At 44.4% G+C, this 16,813-nt stretch overlaps 1 protein-coding gene across 1 annotated transcript in view; it reads left to right on the top strand.

Annotated features, from left to right (window-relative positions):
* The first annotated feature begins 16,522 nt into the window (after positions 1–16,522).
* The window catches only part of FOXO3 (forkhead box O3), a 129,835-nt gene continuing 129,544 nt past the window's right edge, over positions 16,523–16,813 (top strand). Inside the window, exons 1-2 of the mRNA XM_011975976.1 lie at positions 16,523–16,588; positions 16,665–16,808. Coding sequence (XP_011831366.1) covers positions 16,523–16,588; positions 16,665–16,808 — 210 coding nt within the window. The remainder of the gene's footprint in view (positions 16,589–16,664; positions 16,809–16,813) is intronic.

Genomic DNA, 16,813 nt, shown 5'->3' on the forward strand with positions numbered 1-16,813 from the left:
TGGGCAACTTCGTAAGACCCCCATCTCTACAAATTTTTTTTAAAAAACTTAGCCTACCATGTTGGCACATGCCTGCAGTCCCAGCTCCTCAGGAGGCTGAGGGAGGAGAATCACTGAGCCTGAGTGTTTGAGGCTGCACTGAGCTATAATCATGAAGCTGTACTCCAGCCTGAGTAACAGAGCAAGATGCCATCTTAAAAGAAAAATTAAAATTATATAGAAAAGCAGACAAAGCTGAAAAAGGTAAAACTATTGGAAAATAAAAATAAAGTAAAAGTAATCACTCTACCCAATTTTGAGACTCATAACTATAGTAATCGAGCCTGTGGTTTTGGTGAAGGGATGGTCACAGAGATTAATGGAACAGAATAGACAACTGAAAAACAGACCTACACAGATATGTCCAACTGATTTTTAGAAAGGTGCAAAAGCTATTCAATGGAAGGATAGGCTTTTCAACAAGTGGTGCTGGGACAACTGGATAAACACAGCTATCAACAAAAAGCAAACAAATCTCTACCTGGAACTCATATCTCATACAAAATTTAACTTAAAATCAATCACAGACTTAAATGTAAAGTGTAATTGTTCAGGAAAAAAATAGAAGAATATATTCAGGATCCATGACTAGGCGAAGAGTTCTTAGACTTGACATTTAAAACACAACCCATACAAGGAAAAACTGATTAATTGGACTTTATCAATATGAAACAGTGCCCTGTGAAAGACTGCTGTGTGTTGAAACGGTACCTTGCTTCTCAGAATAATAAAATACTTTCTAAAATGAATGTTGATAAAGTACTCTAGAGCAGTGGGTCTTTTAAGTACCCATTTTGCAGACCAACCCTTAGCGTAGTGTCCAACACCCAGCAGGCACTCCACAAAATGTCAATGGAACCGAATGGCTTGTCTCCACCATACGCTGAAGGTTCTCTGTAGCCGAATGAAGGGTGAGAGGACCTAAGGAAGATCATACAATGAAAGCTACAGGTACATGCCTTTTACATTTTCTCTCCTCCTTTTCCTCCTCTTTCTCCTCTCCCTTTATCTTCACCTTTCTCCCATTCCTCCTTCCCTCCTCACACCTCAGAAGATCACAGAGCATGGGAGTTTGAAGTAAGGAGCACAGGAAATGAAGATTGAAATGTGCATGTATGCTCAGCTCACAGCCACCAGATGGCAGGAGGAGATCAGGAAATTCAGGCAAAGCCCTTCTGCTCCACCTTAAAGAAACCACAACCTGCCAGCACCTGGCCAGCTTGCTTTTCTGGGTAAGGGATTATGCACAGAAACAGTTTTTTGTTTTTGCAGAACTCCCTGTAAAGCAATACCAGGTGCTGGCCAAAGCAAGTAGATGCTGTGTAGTCTGATAGTGAAGGTACCCGTAGGAAGGGACACTGTGTTTCTGCTTCTCCTTCCCTCTGCCTTTTCTTTCTGCATCTGCAAAATAGGGGTTCTGGTTGTGACCTGCCTCACTGTGATAAGGCCGCTGAGAGAGAAAATGAGTAAAGTGCCCTGGGTGCCACAGATGACAGATGTTTTTCTAGGAAGAATGGCATCAGTGCACCATGTGTGTCTGACCACCACCCCCCACAAGGAACACATGAAATGCCCTGGTACTGTGGGGGCTGTGAACCTTGGGGTGATTTCTAAACATGCTTCCAATCCTGATGTCATTCTCTAGCTAAGTAAGACAATGACACCCACTGAGTTACACTCACCAGAAAAAGTTGCCCCATGACAGGTACCAGAGGCAATGGAGAAAGAGATTTTCTTGGTAAGAATGGTTCTGGGAGGGGCAGATTTGGAGCCAGGAGCTGTAGGTGAGATTTCAGCCTTGCTGTAACCAAGCCTGACCCTCCAGCCTCACTCTCCCACCTGCAAATGAGAGTGATGCCTGTGCCTTAGCAGAGATGATGTGGAAGCATTCATTCCGGCCTGAATAGACTTGGTAAGTATATCATGTGTGGAAGTTAGAGATGTTTCCTCCTCATCCTTCATGTTGAATTCCACCCTTTTCTGAGGATGTCTGAGTGTCTCCACTAAGAAGAGGTGGAGTCTACAGGCTGAGAGGTGCCTCACTGTACTGGAGGCATGCCACGTGGGCGCTGTCTCAGGCCGGCGGGTTGACCAGTTTTGGCTTCTTTCTCCTTCCAGTGGGTTACTTCATCCTGTTTTACACATATCATGGTTATTTCTTGGCATACTAAGCTGTGAGATGAGCAATGTAACTGGGGTCAATGTATGTTTTCATTTTAATCGGGAAATTCTTAAGACTTCACCAAAGGTCTTTCTGTTCCCATACTGTCCCTCCAAATGTCTCACACATGGCAGATAGGAGGTAAGAATGATAATAATTAAAAAATGGTAGGAGATGCTACAGTTACCATGATGAAAGCCCTTGGAGCAGGCGGCGGAGTGCTCAGGCCTCCAATGGGAGTCAAGGGATCTGGTTCTCCAGGTGCAGTCAGGGACAGCCTCAGACCGGCCTTTGGGAAAACCAGGAAACCTGACCTGAAAGCAAGCCCTTCTTCAATGGCAATGTGTTCTGGAATGGGCACTTGGAGACAGTTTGGTGGTTCAAAGGAGAGGAACCTAAGGAACAGAATGAAAGTGAAGGCATGTCATTGGTACAAAACAACTTTGCAACAAGGGAGGCACTGGTGGAGGCACCTTCTAGAAGTATACTGGAAGCCTGAAGAAGGCTACAGTCCAACGCACAGCCCAGCTGCTGGCTCGCCGCACAACTTGCTGGCCCCCGCCATGTGGCTGAATGCACACAGGGGTACCCTGACACTGGCCATTTTGCAAGGATCCAGGGGACAACGGCAGCTGGCAGCAGCAGGAGTGGGGATCCCACAGCAAGGGGATTAATGATGATCCACAGGGACCCCTGTGGAGAGATGTCAAACAGCATCTGCAGATGATTCTAGCAAGTACGACAGTAACCAGGGGTATTAGGAGTATTAGGATAACATGTGGCTCAGGTTGCAGGGTGGACCAATCCACCCTAGTTAATTGCAGGGTTCACTAAGGCAAAACAATGGTAGCACTGAGGCCTTCCTGGACAAGACCCAGTTTCACCTCCCAAGATTGTTCTGAAACATCATCCCTTCAGGAGAAAGATGCTCCAACCTTGCGTCTCATCCCTAAGGTGAATCCCTTTTCAGTAACTATTCAATTTTTTTAAACTATGCAAGATTAGAATAGGGTGATGATGGTGGTTATCAAACTCAGAATAAATATTAAGCTTTATTATATAGCTCATCTCCTTTTTAAAAGGGATATTTTTCCCCAATAGGAATCTTTCCTGTGACAACAGTTATAGGTCAAGGAAAGCAGAACCACAAGACATTAAGCCCATTCTTTATTAGGGCAGAATTTCCTTGCTGATGCAAAAGTGCTGGCATTTTTTCCTTAGCCTCATCCCCAAAGAAAAGGAAGCCAGGGGTATGGGCATAGGCTAATCAGCAGTCAGAAAAAAAAAAGAGCCATTGCTAGTTTTGCCCAACTTTCGTGCACAAGATAGCCCTTTTTAATGTCAGATGGCTTCAAGGCCTCTCCCATGATTACTATTACCCATTAATTGAGAAAAATTCTAATGATAAATATTTATAAGGCATATAAATACCATTCAAAAATAGTAGCACATGGTTGCATGAGGTACAGTTTCTCAATCTCAGGCAATGTTTGGAGGCCACTGGCAGAGCTGTTGTAACAGCTCCAGGAAACCCAGAAGGCAAAAAGGCTAAGACACATCCCTTCCTGAAGAACTCCACCATCTAGTTTTTAAAGAATGGGCCTATATAGGGCTCAGCTTCACAGCCTTGACATTAGCACTGTGCGGGGCAGACAGGGACCTGGCACTTGACAGAATGCCTTCCCCTCAGGGTCCCTCTGGAAGTGTTCACTGCTAAATAACTGAGGACTACTGAGAAGAGGGGAGGGGAAGAAATGGGAGGCAGTTACCATAATAAAAACGGCAGCCTGATAGGCCAGCAGCTGCTGCAATGAGCCCCCAACCCCCTACGCTAGGGGAGCCAGACCCGACAAAAGCAAGATGATGGGCCCATTCTTACTTTAGGACCTCGACTCCTGACATTTGCATAGCCTGCTACGTAGAGAGCTGAGGACAGTTCACCCCTCTGCACCCCCACACCACATCAGGGTAAAGGCCAGACCACCTGTGGTCAGATGCCATCTCAGGACCCCAGAACCTCAAACAGGAGAGGAGCAGGTGGCTGTGAGTGGTTCCGTGGCTGAGGTCTTCCTTCAGAACCTCTCCAAGGCCCAGCTGGCTAGAGAGATGCAAGCCTTGTGAGATAGGAACTTAGCCTGAAGCCATCGACTGGGCTCTATTACAGGGTCATTCCAGCACTTTGAAAAACAGATTTCGCTTCTCTACCTAGAAATTAGTCCTCTTATCTTGGATACCTTAGAGGGAAATGGTAAAGAAAAAAATTAATCAGTGACCTGATCCTCCAAGCCCAGCCAGTGATCAGATTTTGGTTGGGGGTGAGGGCAGTCTGTTTCCCACCCACTGCCCTCCAGGAAGAGCTCTAGAAGTCCAAGGCTTCTTTTTGGGAGGGTAAGGGTTGCCATGTGAGTGCTAGAAGGTACCCTGGCTAAGCACAGAAGAACACAAGAAAAATTTTATATCTTATGCTCAAGTGAGGGGTAAAGTGGTAACTATAGGAAGGAAAAAGCTAATTGGGGCAGATTATAATAAATCACAGATCACCAGGAAGTTTGGACCCACAGCTGGATGCAGGTGAAGAAAATGAGATCTTCCCAAAGAACATCTCTGAAACACTCTGACAAAAACTAACAAGAACCAGTTGCCTTATGGCAATGCCAATTCAGCAGAAATGAGGATCTCCCAGAGCAGTAGATTTTCTATGATTAGAAGTCAAATGAGTCCAATAACCTAATTATAGTATTTTTCTCTCCTCTTTCGCACTCAGGAGCACTTGGCATCCTTTATCAGGGCCATGATTACTTTAGGTACCTGCAAAAAGCTTCGATAAAAATAATCTGATTTTCTATAGCTCTGATGATTTGCTGATTTGGTAAAAGGTCAGAGCCTGCTACCAATGGCACCCTCTGTGGTCAGGGACTGCGGCTTAACTACCAACTGTTTCTTGTGCCCAGTGATATAATAGATATGGGAAGAGTCCAAGGATTAAACCTTCCTTCCTCCCTCCCTCCCTTCCTTCATTCTACATTTATTGAGTGCCTGCTATGTGCTGAGTATACAAAGACCAGTTAGACACAATGCCTGGCCCCAATAAGCTTCCAGTCTAGTGAGAAAATAGCCCTTGCTAAAAAATCAGCTAAGTTCAAAGGTCAGAAATAGCTAAACCATGAAGAAGCAGTGAACATCCACAAACACGTAAACAAGGGAAAACACAACAGCTTTGTGGAATTTTACCTGTCAGTGATACGGGCCAGAAGTGTTGCTTGTAAACTGGCGCATACAGAAGGTGCTGGGTAAATGCTTGTTGAAGAAATTCATTAACATAGTCACAGAAGCGCACTAGAAAGTGTGTCTGAGATTCTCTAGTTCAGCACTTTCATTTATAAAAGAGGAAATTGAAACTCAGGAAGGTCAAATGTGTTGGGTGAGCCAAGGATGAAGCAGGGTGAAGCAGCCACATCTCCTGGTTCCTGTGCCCTTTCTTCCACATTGATTGCTGACCTGGGCAACCTGGGCAACCTGGGCCTTCAACATGTGCTTTTCTGAAAAGGGACTAGGAGACAGACTTTACCCTCTAGTAGCTCAGAGTAAGAGAGGAAAGATCCCACTGCAAAAGGACTTATAGAAGTAAATAAGGCTGAGGCTGTGAGAGAAGGAAGTGGGCTTCTCATCATTCAACAAAACAGAATAAACAGTTAAAGGTGGCTGGGCGCGGTGGCTCACACCTGTAATCCCAGCACTTTGGGAGGCTGAGGCAAGCAGGTCACCTGAGGTCAGGAGTTCGAGACCAGCCTGGCCAATATGGCAAAACCCCGTCTCTATTAAAAATACAAAAAATTAGCCAGCGTGGTGGCGCACGCCTGTAATTCTAGCTACTTGGGAGGCTGAGGCAGGAAAATCACTTGAACTCGGGAGGTGGAGGGTGCAGTGAGCCAAGATCAGGCCACTGCCCTCCAGCCTGGGCTACAGAGCAAGACTCCATCTCAACAAACAAACAAACAAACAAACAAGCAACAAAAAACAGTTAAAGGAGTATCTAAGAAAAATCATTTCTAACAGAAGAATTGTGATTCTACTGGGCTAGTGCAGCATGACCCTCCTGCAACGTTTCCTTGGATGGTAAACTTCGTTAGTTAAAGCAGAGCGTCTGTGAGGCCAGAGCCAGGGCCTGGTCCCCAGTGAGGGGCTCATGTGGGCCAGCAGCAACATGCCTCCAACCTGGCCAGCTGTCTTCCAGGTGAGAATGAGGGGAAGCGGGGTGCAGGGATGGAGACTGTAGCAGCGTGGGGAGAGTGCGGTCTTTACAGTCAGCCAGGCCTGGGTTCACGTCTCAGCTCTGCCAGCACCTCAGCTGGGAAATCTCAGGCCTGTGGCCAGGCTTCAATCTCCTCATTTATATAACGGGGAGAAAATTATCTCCTTTATAGGGGTGATTTTATAATCCTTTATATTATGGTTTTTATGATGATTAAATATATATATCCAGAAGATTCTAGTATAGGTACTACTTCTTAGTAGGTATGCAATAAATCTTTGTTAAATCTAATTGTTTAAATCCATCATCACTAAAAGAAGAAAACACAAAAATTAAACAGTCCAACAATTCCAATGTGGCCAAGTAGATACTCACACGGTGCTGTGGAGAGTATAAACCCTACAGCCACTTTGGAGAACAATCTGGCTTTGAGTGATGTGGAAGATGCACAGGGCCATTACCCAGGAATTGTTCTATTAAGTATATACTAAACTCGGGCCAGGCATGGTGGCTCACACTTGTAATCTCAGCACTTTGAGAGACTGAGGCATGAGGATCACTTGGAGCCAGGAGTTCGAGACCAGCCTGGGCAACATATTGAGGCTCCATCTCTACAAAATTAAAAATAAATAAATAAATAAAAGCATATATTAAGCTCACGCACATGTGCCCAGGAATGTTTAGAACAACAATGTTTGCAATTGCCCTAAACTGGAAATAACCCAATTAGCCATCAACATTAGAATAGATCGACAAAGTAACTATTATAGATTAGAGATAGGAAACTATTCCTATAATGAACTATCATATGGCCATGAAAATGAATGAACTACAGCAACACACAGCAACATAGGTGAATCTCACGACATAATATTGAGAAGCATCAGCAAGACACAAAAGAACATATGCAGTGTGATCCCGTTCATATGAAGATCAAAAACAGGAAAAAAAATGAGATTACAGTGTTTAGGGATGCAAACACAGCAAGCTATAAAGAAAAGCAAAGAAATGATTACCACAAAAGTTAGGAAAATCATTACTTTTAGGGAGAGAGAAGAGGGGTTTGTTGTTTAATTGGAAACAGGGTCTTGCTGTGTTGCCCAGGCTGGTGCAGTGGCACCATCACGGCTCACTGCAACCTTGAACTCTTGGGCTTAAGTGATACTCCTAACCTGGCCTCTCAAAGTGCTGGGATTACAGGTGTGAGCCACTGCACCGAGTTGAGAGGATGGTTTTGATGGGGAAGGGCACTCCAGGGATTTATAGGGGACTAGTAATGTTCTATTTCCTGATCTGGGTGATAGTTACACTTGGTTGTTCTCTTTATAATAATTCATTAAACTGTACTGTTAACATAAATGTTTTTCAGTTTTCTATATGTATGTTATATTTCCTTTCCTCTTTTTTTTTTTCTGAGACGGAGTCTTGCTCTGTCATCCAGGCTAGAGTGCGGTGACGCAACCTCTGCTCACTGCAACCTCTGCCTCCCAGGTTCAAGCAATTCTCCCACCTCAGGCTCCTGGGTAGCTGGGATTACAGGTGCCCATCACCATGCCCAGCTAATTTTTGTATTTTTAGTAGAGACAGGGGTCACCATGTTGGCCAGGTTGGTCTTGAACTCCTGACCTCAAGTGATCCACCTACCTCGGCCTCCCAAAGTGCTGGGATTATAGGCATGAGCCACTGAGCCAGGCCTATATGCATATTTCTTGATAAAAAGTGAAAAAAAAATGTATATGCTGAAGAAGGAGACAGAAGTACCATCCTCATAAATGTAGGACAAGTAAAAAATACAGGTGTTTTATAAAATATGTGTTTCATTTTGGATAAGTTGAAAGATGCATGGTTAATAAACATTTTTTACATATGAGAGAATGAAGTAGCACTAGGTAGGATATTAAAGAGTTCTAGACAGAATTTTCCAAGCCATCTAACATTTTCATCTTCTGAGTATTTCTTGAATGCAGGAATTAAGCAACATGACATATGAATTTTGACCTGGTCTAATTCCAATATTAATATGACCTATGAATTTTGACCTGGTCTAATTCCAATATTAATGTACAACAATTGTGAAACAGTGGAGAGGGACTAACTGAAAACATGTATAGACAAACTAGTTTTTATACTTTTGTGAAAGGAATGCAATTCTCATTGTTCACTTGGGGATCAATTAGTTTGACAATAATTTTTTTATAATATCGAGTTTATAAGAGGGAAATGGGTCAAGATGGCTGCCTCTTTTGGACTGGGCTGCATGGAATTCTTCTGCCAGGAGTTTTCTTCAGATCTGATTATTTAGCAAGTAAAGAAACCTGATTTTGCTACTTGACCCAGAGTTACCAGATCTGGGGGACTGCTGACAGTGGTTTCTGAGGCCACTGACATTTCCCGTAGCCCTATTCTGTGGCCCATCCACTGAAGAAAGGCGAGCCTGTGCAGGCCACAGCCTCTCTGGTTCCCAGGCTCCACATAGGTCACATGGACCCTACTGGTCATGGTTGTCATGAGAACCCACTCCCTCTTCAACAAGACGTTAATATTTTCATGGCACAAGTGAAAAGAAAGGGCCAAGCTCAAACCTCATCTTTTTACCAGATGGCAATATCCCCAGAAACACCAAGAGGGGTTTCACTTTCCACAGAGAATAGGAAGGCCTGGCCCAAAGGGACCACATTTGGTCAAGTTCCCTCAATAGGACCGCAGGGATTGTGTTTGTTTATGGAATTACTCACTTGGCTTCATTATTTGTTTCCAAAATACAGATTTTATAAAAGTCATTTTAAGTGTAAAAAAAAAACCCCTTCAGATTATACATCTGAGAAGTGAAGTTGCAAAAGGACTCTTGATACTGTGTGAATGTGTGAGGTTCAGATGTTATGCTTTCATAAAATAACTTGTGTTTGAAGGCCTGGAGACTTCCTCCTCACAGATGTCTCACTTAGTGATTTTGTCACCTATTTTGGTGGCTTCAGCTGTCTCTCCAGAAATGAGCACAAGGAGCCCCTAAGGAGACACAGATATGGGATATTAAAGGAATGTGAACTATGCCAGGGAGTGGGAAAGGAGTGGAGCAGAGCTGCTCTCTGAGGAAAGTGAATCTGACCTCCAGCCAAAACCATTTCTCTGGTGAAAACTCCAATGGTCTCAGGCCAGACGACTTGGACACCATCTCCTGGAGTGGGAAGACAAAGCTCACAAGCTTGTCCCACTAACACCATTAGGACCCCTTCTCTGAGAGACCACTAAGGAGGGCTCAACCAGGACCTGAACGGAGAGAAAATTTCCTCCAACAAAGGAGAAATTTTCTTCTGAGACAGTTTAACCATCGCTAATGGATAGCATTCAGACTCAAATACACTATCTGTATAGTGGCTGTGGTAGCTTGACTTGGTACTTTTCTTTCACTTTTTCTTTCTTTGTCTACAGGTAAACAGAACCCAATACAGCTGCAGAAATGAGAGCAAAGGGTTCCCCATCTGTCCACTGGACTTGCCTTTCTCCCATACTCACACTCTTCCACGGGCGCCACTGTCTTCTGACAGGGGCAGGAGAGGCCTTGCAAGGCTGAGGATTGTCGTTTAGCTCCATTTCTGTTTCTTTGCTTCATTCTGTGCCCCTGCTATTAGTTGATGTTCTTGTTGACTCCCTACTGGGTTATTTACACTGTCAACCAGGGTCATTTACACTGTCCTAATATCAGGACCTACAGTATTTTCTACATCACTGGAGCCTTTGCCTTCCCCGGGCACTCTACGTGTGTCCTCACCTAGAGGTTTATAGGTTTATTATAAAGAATATTACAAAGGATACAGAAGAAGAGATATAGAGGGCAAGGTATAGGGGAAGGGGCTTGGAGGTTCCATGTCCTCCTGGGTACACCACCCTGAAGAAACCTCCTTCTGGTCAGCTTTCTGGTAGTTCCTCTACTTAGCAGTTTTTTATGCCAACATTTGCTGTCATGTGCGCACAGGCCTCATATCTTGCTAGCTTGAAAATTTTAGACTGATGTTTACATCAGAATTGCAAAATTTCCCAAACATTTTATTTTTCCTCTGCTGTCTTCCAGTTTCACAGGTTTACTCCATTTCTAGATATGGCTGTGGGAGGAACAATAATCAGATTTAATGTCCCTGGAGCCCCAAATCACATCCTTTGGGGGGCTTTAGTACCAGGTCATTCCAGGAAACTTTACACGTAAGTGGACATGCCGAGCCAAACCAGGGAGATGCAATGTATTCTGCAGAGTAATGAATGGTTCCACATGGCCTTGCTTTCTTTGAAGTATCACATCAATTTTTTTTTGGGGGGGGGCAGGGATGGAGTCTGTTGCCTAAGCTGGAGTGCAGTGGCACAATCTTGGCTCACTGCATTCTCCGCCTCCCGGGTTCAAGCAATTCTCCTGCCTCAGCCTCCCAAGAAGCTGGGACTACAGGCGTCTGCCACCATGTCCGGCTACTTTTTGTTATTTTAAGTAGAGACGGGATTTCACTATGCTGGCCAGGCTGGTCTCGAACTCCTGACCTCATGATCCGCTCGCCTGGGCCTCCGAAAGTGCTGGGATGACAGGCATTAGCCACTGTGCCCGTCCCACATCAATGTCTTAAAGCAATTTGTATTTAAAGTTCCAATTACTAGGCATTGTATTTATTTATGTACTTATTTTTAAGAGTCTTGCTCAGTCGCCCAGGCTGGGGTGCAGTGGCATGACCTCAGCTCACTGCATCCTCTGCCTCCCAGTTTCAAGTGATTCTCCTGCCTCAGCCTCCCGAGTAGCTAGGATTATAGGCATGCACTACCAAGTCCTGATAATTTTTGTATTTTTAGTAGAGATGAGGTTTCACCATGTTGGCCAGGCTGGTCTCGAACTCCTGGCCTCAAGTGAGCCTCCCGCCCCAGCCTCCCAGAGTGCTGGGATTATAGGCGTGAGCCACCACGCCCAGCCGACATTTTAAATAGATTTTCTCACAAGTGGACATGGACACATGCTCACGTCACAAGTTTTTGCAAGATGAGAAACAGAGTAGATGGACCACTTACAAAGCTCAATGCCATTTGCTGGAGGCCAGTCAGCCAGAAGCATTGCATTAATTCTTACTTTGTCTTCCTTTCCTCTAGAAGAGATTGATTGGAATTTCCAACAGGAGTTTTTACATTGACATTTTAAAAATTTAGTCACAACTCTCATTCTTACTGCTGGGTTTCAAAAAAAAAATTGAGTAGTTTGTTTCTAACTTCCTTCAATTGACAAATGATAACATATAAAGTGTTTAGCCTGATCCCTGTGTCTTCAAGGACATAATATCTAGTTGGGAAAAAAACAAAGAAGTATTTTGATTTCAAATCTACTCAGTTGTTTTTTATAGACTCTTGTTCCTTTCTTCTATTTTCAAACTTCCTTTTTATTTGTTTAAACCTATTAGATACACTTATTTTCTGTGTCAGCTTATTCTCATACCCAAGCCTTTGTGTATCTGACCTTATATTTTGTTTCTGTCTGCTCTTACATGGAGCCTTGCTTATTATATGTTTTGTGTTTTCTGATTATGATTATGGAAATTCTTTGGGGCCTAGGTTCAAGATAGCCCTCCAAGAGGGCGTGTCTTTCCTTCTGCCAGTCGTTAAAAGCACCACAAACTGGGGCTCATGAAGTTCTTAAAATAATTCCATGGTATCATGAATTTGGGACATAATATTACATATGGACCACACCATAGTTATGAATTCTCAAGGAAGACAATTTTTTATACTCCTTTATTCAGGACTTTGATCAAGACAGACTATTTTTCCTGGGATCCTCTTCTGCACAGCAGGTTAATTTCACATTCACCTTTCCTTTGGCCCTTTGGACTCCTGGTTTTAGAGGGTAGAGTCTTCTTATTCTCCTGATCTTGGACAGGACTGAGGATTTATCTTCTGTGTCCCAGACTCTGCACACCTGTCAAAGTAGAAGTTCAAATGTTGTTTGTCAGATTTTCTAGGAGTGTGCTCACTTCCCACCTTAACTTCGTTTTTGGTCTCTCTGGGTTTCTTGCTTTTTTGCCAGCTCAATAAAATACATTAAAAAAAAATTTGTAAATCTTACCCAGCTTTAGTTTTCATCAGGAAGTTTGTTTTGGTTATTTGCTCCATTGTGTTAAATTGAAGTCCTTTAAAAACAAGGTTAGATAACGTATAATCAGTTGCTAAGCAGAATCGAGGTACAGTTTCTCCAGTGCTTCTGTTTCCTTTACTTTCTATTCAGAACAAATCTTCCTCCTCAGAATGCAAGACAGCGGCTGAGTGGAGTAGGGGCAGTGGTGTGCTGGCAGACTGGCCCTCCGAAAGAAGAAAAGGAAAGAAAAAAAAAGCAAGCAAGCCTTGATGGTTAGTATTTGCCAATTTCTGTTGTGTAAATACTCCCATAATAGTCCATTTCAAACTACCAAGGGATGTGCACAGTCGTCTCTCATGAACTGCAGTGGGTCAATGCCACTGTGGAGGTAGAAGATACAAATCAGGGTAGCTAAGTCACCCAGAGATCAGTGGACAGAGGCTGATGATGAAAAGGTGAACTAACTAGAGCACATACCAGCTAACTGTTGCCCTGTGGGTATAGGGCCAGTGTTACCGTATCTTCTTCTCAAGAAGAACTAGAAATCCAAATTTTAGGTGAAATCTCTTCCTTTTAAATCTTGGCAACAGACTAATAAATTTTTTTTTTTTTAAGAGATGGAGTCTTTCTCTGTCATCCAAGCTGTAGTGCAGTGTGGCAAAATCATATTTCACTGCAGCCTTGAGTTCCTGGGCTCAAGTGATCCTCCCACCTCGGCCTCCCAAGCACCTGGGGGACTACAGGTGCATGCCACCACACCTAGCTACTTTTAAAAGATTTTAGAGATGGGGGTCTTGCTATCTTGCTCAGGCTTGTCTTGAATTCCTGACCTCAAGAGAGGAAAAATTTGAAAAATACCAGAGAGAACCAAAAACTAACCCTATTGGGGCAGATTTGGCGAGATAACCACTAGCTTTAGACAGGTTGGGGAAGTGTCTCCGGTTATGTTTGCTTATCTGGTTCCAGGCCCTTTTCTCTAGGCCAAAAGGCTCAAATAAAGCCCCCTTTCTTCAGGCCCGTTTTGGAGAGGCAGTGCAGTGTTGGGGAGCAGGAGAATGTGCCATGGATTCAGAATCATCAGTTCGAATCCTAGGCCTGCCACTCACTGTGTGACCTGAGGCAAATCCTGGTAAAAAGAGAAGGATGGTCCCTGCTGGGGTAGGTTGTTCTAGAAATAAACCAAGATGTTTTGTGTATGGAAGTTGCCCCCTGTGTGTAGGCAGTTAATGGCTCTGTCCTCATTCTAAGCAGGAACCAGAGGGTCAGAGCTGAAGGCACACACTGGCGTGTGCAGCAGAAAGACCTCTATCTCAGGGTTCTTAACCTTCACTGCCTTAGACTCACCTGGCAAATATTTAAAAACAACAACAACAACAATCAATCAATCAATCAATCAATGCCGACCCTACCCTCACAAATTCTAATTCTGTTGGTCCAAGGTGGAGCCTGGGCATGACTATTTTTAAAGCACTCCCTAGTACTCTAATACTAAGTGCTTTCGATTCATAATTTCAATTATCCCAATCCTTCCAACAATCTTAGAAAGTATTCTCATTTTAAGGATGAGGACCTGAGGCTCCATGGTTAAGTAACATCTGAAGGTCACATGGCCGGCAAATGAGGAATCAGACTTAATTCAGAGCCTGAATTCTTAACCCTCCATGCCACTTAGCACTATTTTATGTACCTCACATGGTCTTTGTGAGGTCTAAGCACTGCAAGTAAAGTGCTTAGTTCAGGACCTGCAACTTATTGACAATTCAAGGTTGGGTAATGACAAGTATCATTACCTCCTATTACCAAAACAGAGAATTCTTCCCAATTTCTCTTCTATCCAATTCCATTTCAGGTAAATATTCACTCTTTTGTGGAACTCCGGCTTTTTTTACGCTGAAAGCATACATACTTACCCTCCAAATGCACCACAGTCAGTCATTGTAACCACCTAGGGGATGCTTTGCCAGGGTTTGTCATGCCCAGGGAAGAGAGAGGACAGGAGCTGCAGATACTTGTGGAGAGCATGGTGATGAAACCTGTCTGGAATGATGCCCCAAGGGGCGAGCCTCAGCTCATAGCTCTTTGGTACACAGTATTGAATAAAGACACACTGCATGAAAGTAATTTGCTGAGGAGAGGGTAAGCAGAGAAAGGGACTAATGAGGGTGTCAGACATAGACTGGGGAGCAGTTATACCAGATGGGTCACATATTCGTTAGGAACCTCGTCCTACTGGTTTCCTGTCTTCACTGAGATGGACACAGAAGTCAACCCAAGAGGAAAATGTGCACTTGCTGAAGAACAGTAGGCTCAGTTCATAGAATGTGGGCTCTGGGGTCAGAGGGAGGCTCCAGCTGGCCTAGGTGCAAGGAGAACTAGGCTAGGATACAGGTGCTGAGTGAGTGGTGCCCCCTCAGAGGGAGAGCCCTGGCCTCTATCACGAATCCCCTCACAACTAGGTGTTTGAAATGGTGATTTTACCCAGCTTACTTAGGTAAACATCTTAAATTTTGTCCCTCCAGTGACTGGATTTGCAAAATAGAGTGAACAAGCACCACCTTAAATTATTAATAGAAATAAATAAGGCATAAAATTGTTCAATAAGAGGTGGGAAAAGTTTTGACCAAAAATTCTGCCTTGAAGGGAATGCTGGCATTTCCTCTCAATTAACAACCATAACTTCTGGTAGGAAGAAATGGAGAAGGAACAAGGAGGCCTACTAGAGGAAGGCAAAGGTCAAGGCAATTTGTGGCTAAAAGAGAACAATCTCTGAGATTCAACCTCTGAGTTTTCAAAGGTTTGCCCATATGTACGAATTACAAGGGTATAAGGTGCACATTTACAAAGTTGCAAGTTTACAGTCACTTCCAAATGAAGCTTTTGATCTTCAATTCACTTGAAACTTACTCAACACTCTACGTATGACCTCTTGAATTTGTCTTCTACTGTTTTTTTGTTGTTGTTGTTTTGTTTTCCTTTGTGGTGGGGAAGGGAGGACAAGGCCTCACTCTGTCACCCACGCTGTAACGCAGTGGTACAATCATGGCTCATTGCAGCCTGGACCTCCTGGAATCAAGCGATCCATCCTTACACCTCGGCCTCCCATAGCTGGGACTTCTTGTATTTTTTGTAGACACCCGGTTTTCGTCACGTTGTCTAGGCTGGTCTCGAACTCCTGGGCTCAAGGCATCCTCCCGCCTCAGCCTCCCAAAGTGCTGGGATTGCAGGTGTGAGCCACTGCACCCCGCCTTCCACTATTTTTAAACTTGCAATATTTCTTTTTAACATGTCTTATACCCTCAAGTAAGCTCTTCAAGGGAAATGGCTTTATCATGTGCCTGCCCCCCCCCTCCCCCATTCCTCACTGTGAAGCTCACAATGCTGTGTTAATCTACTGAATCTTTGACTCTTCCACTCTTTTGGAATGCCCCTGGGATATGCGTTCTGTAAATGGACACTCAACATGTTTATAGTGAAAATCTAATGGCTGAGAGCCCAGCCACTGTAAACACATTATTTCTACTTTTGCAGGTCTGCACTCTAATTAGACAAAAGATTGCTTAAATTTAGAGAAGAAAACGCGTGGATTTCTTCTACAGTGTTATAAGTATTTAAACCAGCAACGGAAAATTCTTGGAATTTTATGCTGCATCACGATGCGCGGCCCTGGGTGATCTAGCCTCCCAGTTCTTCGTGCAAAGCTCAATACCAGCTTTTAACCACCACCATACCACCATACCCAACCTGTACCCCAAGCACTGGCACTTGAAGCCGAGTTGTGGTCGTACATCACCGTCCACACTCCCAGGCTGTAAACCAAATGCAAACTCGGGGCTTCTCAGTGGGACAGGCCTACAAGGAGAGGAGAGGTGCCTCGTGAGGAGCAACCGCAGTAAGCACTCAGAGACCCCTTCCCCAGACTTCCCCTTCCAAGGGCAACCCGAAATAGCAGAAGCGCATTTCTAGTGGGCACAGCCGCATGCCCACGAGACAGGCACATGTTGACTGGGGGAATTCGGTACAAGGAAGCGAGGACACAGAGCACGTAGGGTGCTGAGGGTCCCTCTCGCGGCCAAAATATGTGTGCCAGTGAGTGTGTGCGCGTGTGAGATCTGCTCCAGAAACCGTGGCCGCGGACTGGCGCGGCCTCCTGGGCGAAGCACAAGCAGGAGGCTTTGTTCCCTGAATGTGAATGCGAGAGCCGAGCTGGGCGCAAAGACGGCGGCGTTCCGCGGCGGGAAACCGTCGTCTCCGCCGCGGCTCGGGCAGC

Source organism: Mandrillus leucophaeus, unplaced genomic scaffold (genome assembly GCF_000951045.1).
Source record: "Mandrillus leucophaeus isolate KB7577 unplaced genomic scaffold, Mleu.le_1.0 Scaffold160, whole genome shotgun sequence".
Classification (NCBI taxonomy): domain Eukaryota; kingdom Metazoa; phylum Chordata; class Mammalia; order Primates; family Cercopithecidae; genus Mandrillus; species Mandrillus leucophaeus.